We start from the raw sequence: 13554 nt of genomic DNA, 5'->3' as shown, positions 1-13554 counted from the left end.
GAGGACCTTGATTTTCACGCAGGACAAACACCCCCATGGTGGTGTTCGCAAGCTCCGTCTCAGCCTCATCTTTCTGGACAACCTGAAGACAGACAGACAAGGAGGGAGAAAGAGAGAACATTAGCATTTTTCAGTTAGATAGACAAGACTGAGACGCACCTGTTCTTTCAGATAGACGGACAAGACTGACAGACTCACCTGTTCTCTCAGATAGACAGACAAGACTGACAGACTCACCTGTTCTTTCAGATAGACGGACAAGACTGACAGACTCACCTGTTCTCTCAGATAGACAGACAAGACTGCCAGACTCACCTGTTCTCTCAGATAGACAGACAAGACTGACAGACTCACCTGTTCTTTCAGATAGACGGACAAGACTGACAGACTCACCTGTTCTCTCAGATAGACAGACAAGACTGACAGACTCACCTGTTCTCTCAGATAGACAGACAAGACTGACAGACTCACCTGTTCTCTCAGATAGACAGACAAGACTGACAGACTCACCTGTTCTCTCAGATATATAGACAAGACTGACAGACTCACCTGTTCTCTCAGATAGACGGACAAGACTGACAGACTCACCTGTTCTCTCAGATAGACGGACAAGACTGACAGACTCACCTGTTCTCTCAGATAGACGGACAAGACTGACAGACTCACCTGTTCTCTCAGATAGACGGACAAGACTGACAGACTCACCTGTTCTCTCAGATAGACAAGACTGACAGACTCACCTGTTCTCTCAGATAGACAGACAAGACTGACAGACTCACCTGTTCTTTCAGATAGACGGACAAGACTGACAGACTCACCTGTTCTCTCAGATAGACAGACAAGACTGACAGACTCACCTGTTCTCTCAGATAGACAGACAAGACTGACAGACTCACCTGTTCTTTCAGATAGACGGACAAGACTGACAGACTCACCTGTTCTCTCAGATAGACGGACAAGTCTGACAGACTCACCTGTTCTCTCAGATAGACGGACAAGACTGACAGACTCACCTGTTCTCTCAGATAGACAGACAAGACTGACAGACTCACCTGTTCTCTCAGATAGACAGACAAGACTGACAGACTCACCTGTTCTCTCAGATATATAGACAAGACTGACAGACTCACCTGTTCTCTCAGATAGACAGACAAGACTGACAGACTCACCTGTTCTCTCAGATATATAGACAAGACTGACAGACTCACCTGTTCTCTCAGATAGACAGACAAGACTGACAGACTCACCTGTTCTCTCAGATAGACGGACAAGACTGACAGACTCACCTGTTCTCTCAGATAGACGGACAAGACTGACAGACTCACCTGTTCTCTCAGATAGACGGACAAGACTGACAGACTCACCTGTTCTCTCAGATAGACGGACAAGACTGACAGACTCACCTGTTCTCTCAGATAGATAGACTAGACTGACAGACTCACCTGTTCTTTCAGATAGATAGCATAGCAATTAAAGTGACAATCTAACCGGTCTAAACTGGGTTAAAAGATGGCAGTACTTAATTGCCTTACCAGGAACTCTTTGATCAGGCAGCTCACATCTTCACCCAGGTACATGATGAGGCACTTGAGGAGACACTCTCTTCGGACGTTTATTTCCATACTCTAGAACAGATGTTTGAAAACATTTAATACCTTTAAATACAACTTAACATTACCGACCTAATGAAATCAAATTATCCACATGCATACCTGATCCATAACTTGAAGTGTATCCTTTGTTTTTTCACGGATAGCTCCTCCTTTGCTCCGGATAATCTGAAGCAGATCACCGCTCTGTTTATCCAGAGATGCCATAAATCTTGCTTGGAGCGGGACTGTGGTGATGCGCTGGAATTCTGCACCTACCTGAAATATACAACAGATTTCATATTAGATATATGAAGGCAGGCAGGTAGGGGTAGGAGAGAAATGCAGGTGGTGAGGTAGAGACAGCTAGGGAGAGAGGGATGACAGAGGGACACGGGTGGGAGAGAGGAGTAGGCAGGGATGTCGAGAGCAAGGGAAACAGGAGCGGGTGATGGATTGAAAGACAGCAGCAGGCAGTTCTTCTGAGACAAGTAGTGTCACAGCAAAACCAGAGCACACCACACACATGACACAGATATACATAAGTTACAATAAGTCAGCCAGTACCTCCTCTTCTCCAAATAGTGCTGGCCATCGCTCCTGCAGCACTTCCACCCTGGGCTGTTTATCCACTATTTCTTGTCTCCGTAGGGCAAACGTCTTGGCCATTTTTCCTCTGATGATCCTGTCATTGTTCCTTTTCTTCACCTCCTTCAGAAGTGCCTGGCGCTCCATTTCAAGTTGCTCTGCCGTCTCACCAACTGGAAAGGATGGCATATGGTTGGCCTCACCACGTTTAGGACGTTTGATATTCTTTGCTGGATAGGCATCACCTGGAGCCTTGTTCTTCATGGAATTGACAGCAAACTCTGGGCATCCAAGCCCCTTCAGAAGGGTGCGGAAGTTATTCACCTTATCTGATATTCTCACTCTCCACCCATAGGCACCGTTGAATGACCCCGGCTCTTTCAAGCAGGGGTGCTTGTTGACCAGTGCCTGTGCAACTTCAGCTAAGTCTTCTTTGACGGTGTAAGATTTATACTTGTAGACGGTGTCACATATCTTCTGAAGAATGTCTTGTTTCATCTTTGTAGTGACAATGAACCTTGTACCATCTGCCAGGTAAGCTGCATTCCCTCTCTCCAACTGCAGTTCAGTATCATAAGAAAAGACTGGAATGGGAAATACTCTTGGCCATTGTTCAGTTCTTGAGGAAACGGAGTCAGGCGAGGAAAGGAGTATCGTATCGTCAGTCTCAGTAGAACAAGTGGACAAACGTTCATTATGACACTGGGCCAATTCAGTCGTTGGGGCTGCACCTTCATCAGGCAATGAGATTACTTTTATAGTACCAAGATTCTCAAGGTCTCCAGTATTTGTCAAAGTTAAAAATACACCAAATTCTTTGTCCTGGTATTGAAGCCTGAAGTTCCCTCTTATTCCACAAGTGTCCCTGACATTAACAAGAAGCTCCTCCATTGTTTCTGGAATCCCGTCTGGCAGAATCAACTTCCTTCTATCCTCATCACTCAATTGAACCAGCAGCTTTGCAGTCTTGTTTTGGGCCATGGTCAACAGATTCTGAGTTGGAGAAAAAGTGAATACAATTAGTAATATTACGGATAACTATTCATTCATACATTGAGTGTTTGTTCAGTAACAGGGGTCTCCTCATCTCTCCAGTAAACAGAAAATACGTTCTCAAGTCAAGATAACAATTTACCCAATCAGGAAAATAACTAATACAGGACACATGATAAACAAGTGAAATTAGCAGTGAAACACATTTCAAACTGGAACACAAGTTGATAAATGAGCTTTGTGGTGCGCTCATGATTAGATGACATTTGTAACCCTAACCCACCTGAAAATGTATTCTCTGGTTATTTAAGAGCTGGATGGAGACCATTGTTATTGATATACACTCATAACAATGATTAATATCAAAAAAATAAAATGATATATATATACACACTTTAAAATAAGTGTTAAATAGCTACTGTGATAGTATTCAATGCAATAATGTGTTTGTTCAGTAACAGGGGTCTCCCTCTCTTTCCAGCTCGGTAAAAAAGAAAACATTCAGGCTGGAATACCAACTTTATCCAATCAAGAGAAAGAACTCAGGATAAAAAAGCGAAATTGGACATGAAACTATACAACTGAAGTTAAATTATCTTTATGGGATTCTCTCTCCTGATTGGATAAAATTGGTATCCAAGCCATGAAACTTTGATCACAATATGTAATAGTAATAATAACCTTAAACATGTATGTATCGCTTTGGAACCACCATGCGAATCCCTCCAACAGTGTAGCAAGCCAGTGGGTATGGGTCTTTAAGATTCTGGTGTTCAACCAGTTCAATAGCCCTAGTACAGGCTGTGGTCAGGATAAAGGCTCTGAAATGTTCAGTGTACCAAGCATCAAGCTTTCTGATAATAAATACTGGTTTCTCTTGGAGAACAATCATCTGAATTATTTCACCAAACTCTGGCATACCAGAAAACTCCCCAATTGCAATAATCATGCCATCCCTGTAGTTGAGGCCTTCATAGGTTACATCTTTGGCCATACACAAAATATCCACATTTAGGTTCTTCTGCCTCACAGCATGTGCTATTTCTTCCTTCAGAAGATCAATTGAAAGAGTGGAAACATTTTTAACTTCCAGAGTGCGTGTTAGGAAACTGCACAAGTGCAATTCATGTGCCATATGAAACTGATGCCTCTGTGCCAATGATAGGAGCACAGTTTGTGTGCCGCACAACCCTTTTGAAGAAGCTATGTTTCGCCTCGAATCTCATTGTCCATAGAGCAACCAGGGGACCAAACTGCTCTATTAGCTCAGGATAATGCTCCAAATAGTGGTGTTTGGGCAAAAGTTTGATGTGAGGGAAAACCTCTTGGTACCTTACCCTATGTTCAGATATCTTAAACTGCAGATAAGCTATAGATTCTTGGGTGTGAACAGGTGCGACGACAAGGTCTACAATGTCTTTCAAGTCATTTAGAATTCCCCAGGCAGGTTCACTGACAGGCACTCTGTTTCCAATCAAAAGAGGTAAAAACCTCAGCAGGCTCCAGTTTTCATGGGCATTACCTCCTATTGTTTTCCTTTTGGAAAATGTGAGGGGTACTGTGTGGGGACTATTTGTTTTGTCATTCCATTTGAAAGGAAAGTTTTGAATTGCCTCATTCAAGTCGACCAATTTCAAATATTTTTTAGATATTAACACAGTCAAGCACAATGCTATCTCTCTAGGTACAATTCCCTCAAAGAGGTCGTGCATAACATCAGGGGGGAAACCAGTTGTAACATTGAAGTAAGACAGCTTATCTGATATTACACAAACATCTCTCACACCATAATGAGTTTCCAAATTATTTTGTCTGATAGCCTCAAGATGAGCACCATGAATTGCTTCTGTTCTCCGACAGAATGTTCCTGATGACACTTCTGTAGTCTGAAATTCTGCCTTCATTCCTGTACAAAATCTGCACGGATAGGTTCCTGTGAAACCCTCCACAAATCCTGCAATGCCATGTGCACCAAGGTTGTCTGCAACAATACATTGAACAGTGCCCTTTATCGTCCTTCCCAGTTTTGAGATGAAAACACCATGCTTCTCCAAGGTGACAAGGTCATCTAACAAAGGCTCCAACACTTTTTCATAACGATAATCCTTAACATCCTTGCTATTAATCAAGGCACATAAATTTATGGCAGACAGGGATGAGTTGGAGCCTGGAGGTAAATTACCTAAAGTCCAATAAACTCCACATACTTTGTGTTTCTTCCTTGATGTGCCAATAGGATTACATATTTCAAAATCATCAATATACAAGATCAATGAAATGGCAGTCTCAGAAAATATTGCATTCTGTTGGCAATTGAGAGAATCAAAAAAGCTTGTGTATTTTAGTTGATCACCTGCTATGTAATTTGATTTCAAATTGATTGCTTTGTCAAGTATTGAGTCGCAATTAAGAATCTGCTGCAAAGATTTAAGTATGGGAACATACTGAAATGATCGTTTCTCTTTACGGTCAAGCACATACTCTATGGGTTCTACAACACCAAAATTAGTTTTGTAATATGCCTTCCGTTTCCACACAGTGGAGAGGAGACCTCCAATTGCTGTTGGAATGGGATGTGACTCGCAGAGAACAGAAGCCAATTCCTGCACAATAGCTGCATCAACCTGGCAATTATGTTTCTGCAATAGCAGGGTTATTTTTTGATAGGCAACAGGGACTGAAACCGTAGTTAACAAATACTGTAGCTCCTGCAAGAGGTCATTAACAGCCACACCAGAGACCAGAAAAACATTCTCCAATTTCAATAAAACTGAGGCAAATTTACGCTCTATAGAACGGGACACATCTTCAACATTTTGCGTTTCATGGGCAGAGGCATTTGACTCATCGTCTGAAATATTCTCCTGCAATTCATTGCTAACAATTGAATCTTGAGAGGGATGACTAGGGTCTGGCCTTAAACTCTGAGCAATGCCAGGCTTTAAATCATTTATAGAAGATTCCTTGTGTTTTCGGGACTTATGAGTCCTGAAGGCTCCATAAATATTTGTCTTATATGGGCATCCTTGAAAAATACATTCAACTGTTTCAAATTTTTGCAGATGCTGTCCAATGTGGTGCAAATAGTCTTTCAAAGTTGTGCTTTGTTTGTATGCACACAAAAGGCATGTAAAAGTTGTCAGTTCAGCCTTTTCAGTGGCAAGTTGAGGGTGGCTCCTTGACAAATGACTCTTAAGGGCATTCCAGGTCTTAAACGAACAAGGGCAGGTTAAATATGTGCATGGGTAGGGATGACGACGTCCAAAATGTCCGTGATCAATTCTGTAATGCTTGAGAAGCTCTGACCTTCTTGATTTTGTAATATCACAGTCTTTGCATTTCCACATTAGTTAACTTACTGAAAAAGAGGGTGGGGTGGGGGGGGACAAAGTAACCAACATGGACAGTTAAGTGATGATACTGAAATAACCAAATAAATATCAAAACAACTCTACTATACCAGCTGACCTTCAACCGAATATTTTGCAACTGTTGAAGTAGGTAGGCAGGAGACACAAAGAAGACTCTTTGTGTCTCCTACAGAAACCATTGCCAGTCATCAAATTATTGGCTTAGGAATGTGACAAAAACAAAATCCATGGAATTGAATTCAAGTTTCCATGGGGTGACTAATCGATATTAAAAAAGTATTTTTGGGGGTGAACTATCCCTTTAATGCTTGCAGCACTAAAATGAGATCTGCATGGATCCAAGTGTATGGATTCTTTACTTGCTCATAAAATGTATCTCAATCCAGCACCTTCCCATACGGTTTAATCTGAAACACGTTATATATTATGATATTACCTTGGCTTGAAAAACAAAGACCCCTGCTTTAAAACCTAGACTTCACCATGAGAAATGGTGAAAATAAGATTGATAAGATTCAAATTACTTACCAAAATCACAACACAGCAGCAGTCACAGTATCTGTAGAGCAGAGTGTCTGCAGGCCCAGAGTGTCTGCAGAGAGAAAAGGAGTCATTTTAGATTTCTTTGGCTATTCAAAAATAGCAGATGTACAAACTTTTTTTGTTTACTTGGTCTGCTCTTTTTTCCCTCTACACCTATACCTCTTTGCCAAAAATAGCCGATCTACAAGCTCACAACGCCTCGCAGCGCGAGGTGTTGTGAGCTTGTAGATCTGCTACTTTTGGCTAAAGTTCTCCTCAGAAAAAGGAATGCTAAAGTTCAAGTGGTTACGGTAAAACAAATATTACACAAAGATTTGGCGGACCCCCTGAAGCAACTCTAAGGACCCCCTAGGGGTCCCAGACCTCCTGTTGAAGACCCCTGCATTATAGAATATGATATTACGTGGCTTGAAAAACATAAGACCCCTGCTTTAAAACCTAGACTTTACCATGACAAATGGTGAAAATAGCTGTATTACAAGCATCTACCAGCTCACAACGCATCACACTGTACATCTGCCATTTAAAAAAAAAACTAGACTTGATTTAAGTTCTATAAGATTCAAATTACTTACCAGAATCACAACACAGCAGCAGTCACAGTATCTGTCATCAGAGTGTCTAGGGGCCCAGAGTGTCTGCAGGCCCAGTGTGTCTGCAGAGAGAAAAGGAGTCATTTTAGATTTCTTTGGCTATTCAAAAATAGCAGATGTACAAACTTTTTTTGTTTACTTGGTCTGCTCTTTTTTCCCCCTCTACACCTATACCTCTTTGCCAAAAATAGCCGATCTACAAGCTCACAACGCCTCGCAGCGCGAGGTGTTGTGAGCTTGTAGATCTGCTACTTTTGGCTAAAGTTCTCCTCAGAAAAAGGAATGCTAAAGTTCAAGTGGTTACGGTAAAACAAATATTACACAAAGATTTGGCGGACCCCCTGAAGCAACTCTAAGGACCCCCTAGGGGTCCCAGACCTCCTGTTGAAGACCCCTGCATTATAGAATATGATATTACGTGGCTTGAAAAACATAAGACCCCTGCTTTAAAACCTAGACTTTACCATGACAAATGGTGAAAATAGCTGTATTACAAGCATCTACCAGCTCACAACGCATCACACTGTACATCTGCCATTTAAAAAAAAAACTAGACTTGATTTAAGTTCTATAAGATTCAAATTACTTACCAGAATCACAACACAGCAGCAGTCACAGTATCTGTCATCAGAGTGTCTAGGGGCCCAGAGTGTCTGCAGGCCCAGTGTGTCTGCAGAGAGAAAAGGAGTCATTTTAGATTTCTTTGGCTATTCAAAAATAGCAGATGTACAAACTTTTTTTGTTTACTTGGTCTGCTCTTTTTTCCCCTCTACACCTATACCTCTTTGCCAAAAATAGCCGATCTACAAGCTCACAACGCCTCGCAGCGCGAGGTGTTGTGAGCTTGTAGATCTGCTACTTTTGGCTAAAGTTCTCCTCAGAAAAAGGAATGCTAAAGTTCAAGTGGTTACGGTAAAACAAATATTACACAAAGATTTGGCGGACCCCCTGAAGCAACTCTAAGGACCCCCTAGGGGTCCCAGACCTCCTGTTGAAGACCCCTGCATTATAGAATATGATATTACGTGGCTTGAAAAACATAAGACCCCTGCTTTAAAACCTAGACTTTACCATGACAAATGGTGAAAATAGCTGTATTACAAGCATCTACCAGCTCACAACGCATCACACTGTACATCTGCCATTTAAAAAAAAACTAGACTTGATTTAAGTTCTATAAGATTCAAATTACTTACCAGAATCACAACACAGCAGCAGTCACAGTATCTGTCATCAGAGTGTCTAGGGGCCCAGAGTGTCTGCAGGCCCAGTGTGTCTGCAGAGAGAAAAGGAGTCATTTTAGATTTCTTTGGCTATTCAAAAATAGCAGATGTACAAACTTTTTTTGTTTACTTGGTCTGCTCTTTTTTCCCCTCTACACCTATACCTCTTTGCCAAAAATAGCCGATCTACAAGCTCACAACGCCTCGCAGCGCGAGGTGTTGTGAGCTTGTAGATCTGCTACTTTTGGCTAAAGTTCTCCTCAGAAAAAGGAATGCTAAAGTTCAAGTGGTTACGGTAAAACAAATATTACACAAAGATTTGGCGGACCCCCTGAAGCAACTCTAAGGACCCCCTAGGGGTCCCAGACCTCCTGTTGAAGACCCCTGCATTATAGAATATGATATTACGTGGCTTGAAAAACATAAGACCCCTGCTTTAAAACCTAGACTTTACCATGACAAATGGTGAAAATAGCTGTATTACAAGCATCTACCAGCTCACAACGCATCACACTGTACATCTGCCATTTAAAAAAAAAACTAGACTTGATTTAAGTTCTATAAGATTCAAATTACTTACCAGAATCACAACACAGCAGCAGTCACAGTATCTGTCATCAGAGTGTCTAGGGGCCCAGAGTGTCTGCAGGCCCAGTGTGTCTGCAGAGAGAAAAGGAGTCATTTTAGATTTCTTTGGCTATTCAAAAATAGCAGATGTACAAACTTTTTTTGTTTACTTGGTCTGCTCTTTTTTCCCCTCTACACCTATACCTCTTTGCCAAAAATAGCCGATCTACAAGCTCACAACGCCTCGCAGCGCGAGGTGTTGTGAGCTTGTAGATCTGCTACTTTTGGCTAAAGTTCTCCTCAGAAAAAGGAATGCTAAAGTTCAAGTGGTTACGGTAAAACAAATATTACACAAAGATTTGGCGGACCCCCTGAAGCAACTCTAAGGACCCCCTAGGGGTCCCAGACCTCCTGTTGAAGACCCCTGCATTATAGAATATGATATTACGTGGCTTGAAAAACATAAGACCCCTGCTTTAAAACCTAGACTTTACCATGACAAATGGTGAAAATAGCTGTATTACAAGCATCTACCAGCTCACAACGCATCACACTGTACATCTGCCATTTAAAAAAAAAACTAGACTTGATTTAAGTTCTATAAGATTCAAATTACTTACCAGAATCACAACACAGCAGCAGTCACAGTATCTGTCATCAGAGTGTCTAGGGGCCCAGAGTGTCTGCAGGCCCAGTGTGTCTGCAGAGAGAAAAGGTGTCATTTCCAACTCAGGGGAACCAAATGTAATCAATTATACCAAATTATGATGAGATTAAACAAATCTAAAGCAGCATTCATGTATTTGTCACAACCAAAATCAGAAGTTTAACACTTTAAGCCCTACAGACTACTTCATTACAAACAGCTGATCTACAAGCATATATATGCTCAAAACGCACTGTAGATCTACAATTAAAAAAAAAAGTTGGATGAAAAATAGCCATCTACAAGCACACACGGTGTGACAGTTTCACATTGTATAACGTTTTAACTTGTTACAGCCGTGGGGTAAGCAATTAGGACATTCAGATTAATCCATAAATACCATGCATTTGTCATAATATAACTTATATAGGGCTAAAAGAGCCGATTTACAAGCTCATAGCTCAACCAACAACAAGTAGAAGTTCGAGCAATAACGCACGTTGCAACGCAAGCAAGTGTTGGTGTAAAAATAGCCTGGCGTCTATTAAACTTTTAATGCATGCCATCCGGTCTAGAGCCCGCCTACTCAAGAACTGTATCCGGCCATTTCCACACAGCACACACACATACATGCGTGTACACGTTCCGTTTCCGACGACGTTAATAGACCGGAAATGTAATCTGGCCGAGCGCAGTATTTAGCCCTGAAACATGACTGATGACAGTCATGGCGCAACTTGTTCCTGGTTTTTGAGATTTCTACATTTACAACCCGTACATCTACATAAATGTTCAGATTTCAAATATAAAGTGTTTACCCCACGGCCACGGATGTAAAAAGTTAAAACGCCCGGGTATAAGTAACCGTATCTTCCGTATTGTTCAAGAAAAAACATTTTAATCCAATCGACGGCCATTTTCTCATAGAGTTATAATGTATCAGGGTGCAGTACATCTTCCAACCGATAGGGTCGCGTAGTTGAAAGCATATGAAGGAAATTGAGAAAATGGCCACCAATCGGATTAAAATGCTTTTTATTGAACATTACGGAAGATACGGGTACTTAGACCCACCCGTTTTAACTTATAAACTCTGTGGCCGTGGGGTCAGCACTTTATATTTGAGATATGAACGTTTATGTAGATGTACTGGAACAAGTAGCACCATGACGCTTGTGAACCACCAGCGTGAACCATGGCTACCGTTCATTCAAAGTTATAACGAAGCACTGATCAAAACTACACAAAACTATCGCAACACATAAGTTACGACCCAACTCGCGTTTCATTTTTCACAAAACTAATCATTTACTCACAAGTTTACAACAGGCACCGTGCTACACGCGGGAATTATGTAGCTCTCAAGCTAGCTAGCCACACCAATGCACTTATAGGCTAGCGTTAGCATTGTCCACAATGTGTAATTTTCGAACAAACGCAACCTTAAAAGACAGCGGTTGGTCATTTTAAACATATAAAAATGATTTTAATAACACACTGGATCATATTTTCACATTTCTTACCGTGGTTTGTGAAGATATTTCTCCTCAATGCGGTGCAGTGTCCAGGCTCAACGCAAGTGCGCACGAGAAATCAAGATGGCGGATATTACAAACAAATGAAACCTAATATTTGATGACGTCATTATCACGTGACCGCAAGGGGACGCAAAAAAATCTCTCTGATGTTAAGTTATAAAATTACTTTGAACCAAAAGAACACAGATTTACGTTGAATAAACCTGACTATATTAGGTTACAACAATGATTGACAGAAAAGTAATTTTAGTAAGTCAGATCAAGCAGAAAAAACTATTAACATGAAGGGTTGACCAACTTCACTTTTTTCAGTGTGCAGCGTATCAGATGCGTATCAGATATGCTGTCTCTGAGTCAGAGACAGCATAAAAACAACACAGAACCTGGGCTGACAACCTGTCTCTCATTGCGTCGCAGTTCCCGCCCACTTCCTGTTTTTTTTGGTGCCGGAAGAAAAAACTCAATGCATTTTTCCATTGACATTTCCAAAAATATTTATATCTATTAATTTAAGCCTCGAATCAAGCCATCATGACATGACATGAATCATGACCATAAACGTTTGATTCTGTGATTATTATTTTTTTGAAAACGGCAAAACAAAGGGTATTTATTAAATATAGTATATCATATAATTAAATATAAAATTAAAAAAAATCACAGAAAAAAACGTTTTATGGTCATGATTCATGTCATCTCGTGATGGCTTGATTCGAGGCTTAAATTAATAGATATAAATATTTTTGGAAATGTCAATGGAAAAATGCATTGAGTTTTTTCTTCCGGCACCAAAAAAAACAGGAAGTGGGCGGGAACTGCGACGCTCTATGGGGCTTCTATCTTCCAGCCTCAGCAAGACCCCAGGAGTCAGGACCTGCCGCCTCGGACGAGGCGGAAAAGGACAGTCAACAAGAGAGACAGAGAGAGGGAGCGAGAAGGATCCTCCACAAGTAAAATAGACAAAAATATATTATTAGCTAAATTATATTAAAAACATCTACAATGTTATAAGCGTTCTGCTAGTGCTTGTAGCACGTTATCTTTTGTGATATCATCAATAAATGTCTTCTTGCATTAATGTCGGTGCAATGCCATTAATTAATTAGGCCTATAGGCTACTTTGTTGATATGGTGCTGAAATGTTGAAACATGCTGAAAAAAGTGAGTAGTGTGTCATAATAATAATATTAATAATAATTTTATGGCTACGCTTGGCACCGATCTCTACAATTTGACAGCCTTTAGATCGCCTATAGCAGAAGACTAAGTCCATTTGCATTGCATCACATGATGAAATGTTCTGGTTCAGTTTACCAGAGCTTCCATTACTCCACTACAATTATTTGAAAACTTTAGTTACTAGTTACTTTGCAGATATAAATAGCTTTTTTTTTTACAGCAAATATACAAATGGCTTTGTAAGGTAGCTTTCTATAAGTTGCAATGTAACACAGCTCTGTTTACGCATTTCTCTATTCCTATTTAATTGTACCTACGTTTTATTTTATTTCTTTTTTGTTTTGTTCCACTTTTACTTTGGCAATATAAACATAAGAGTTTTCATGCCAGTAAAGCCCATTTGAATTGAATTGAATTGATTTGCATTGAGAGAGAGAGAACCCTTTGATCAAGCTGATTGTCAGAGAACTGTAAATGACTGAATCAGCTGAAAAGGTTTTTGATCAGGCTGTATATCAAAGAACTGTAAATGACTGAATCAAAGAGAAAGAGAGAGCAGCACTTACAGTATAAATATAGCACATCATGACCCTCAGTTCAGACATTGAGGCTTGAGGACTTGATCGAACGGATGAGCTGTTATCATTACTACAAAACTTCATTTTGAGAAGCTGTTACTTTCTTCTACCCAGCCGTTGTTGGATATCCTACTCAAGAGTAAGTA

The 13554-nt window shown here is 40.7% G+C and overlaps 1 protein-coding gene across 1 annotated transcript; it reads right to left on the bottom strand.

The window, feature by feature from the left end:
• Positions 1-1476: 1476 nt before the first annotated feature.
• Positions 1477-7740, bottom strand: LOC308092681 (uncharacterized protein). Its single transcript, XM_080438749.1, has 5 exons — positions 7660-7740; positions 7070-7133; positions 2157-3170; positions 1713-1868; positions 1477-1625 (listed from the first exon to the last, which is right to left on the bottom strand). The coding sequence occupies exons 3-5, from the start codon at positions 3156-3158 to the stop codon at positions 1503-1505; spliced, it is 1281 nt and encodes a 426-aa protein (XP_080294875.1). The 5' UTR covers positions 3159-3170; positions 7070-7133; positions 7660-7740; the 3' UTR covers positions 1477-1502.
• Between the last annotated feature and the right edge of the window lie 5814 nt (positions 7741-13554).

This window comes from Gymnoscopelus braueri (assembly GCF_963280865.1).
Source record: "Gymnoscopelus braueri genome assembly, chromosome: 9".
Lineage (NCBI taxonomy): Eukaryota > Metazoa > Chordata > Actinopteri > Myctophiformes > Myctophidae > Gymnoscopelus > Gymnoscopelus braueri.
The sequence above is the reverse complement of the archived record's forward strand: the minus strand, read 5'-3'. Positions and strand labels throughout refer to the sequence as shown.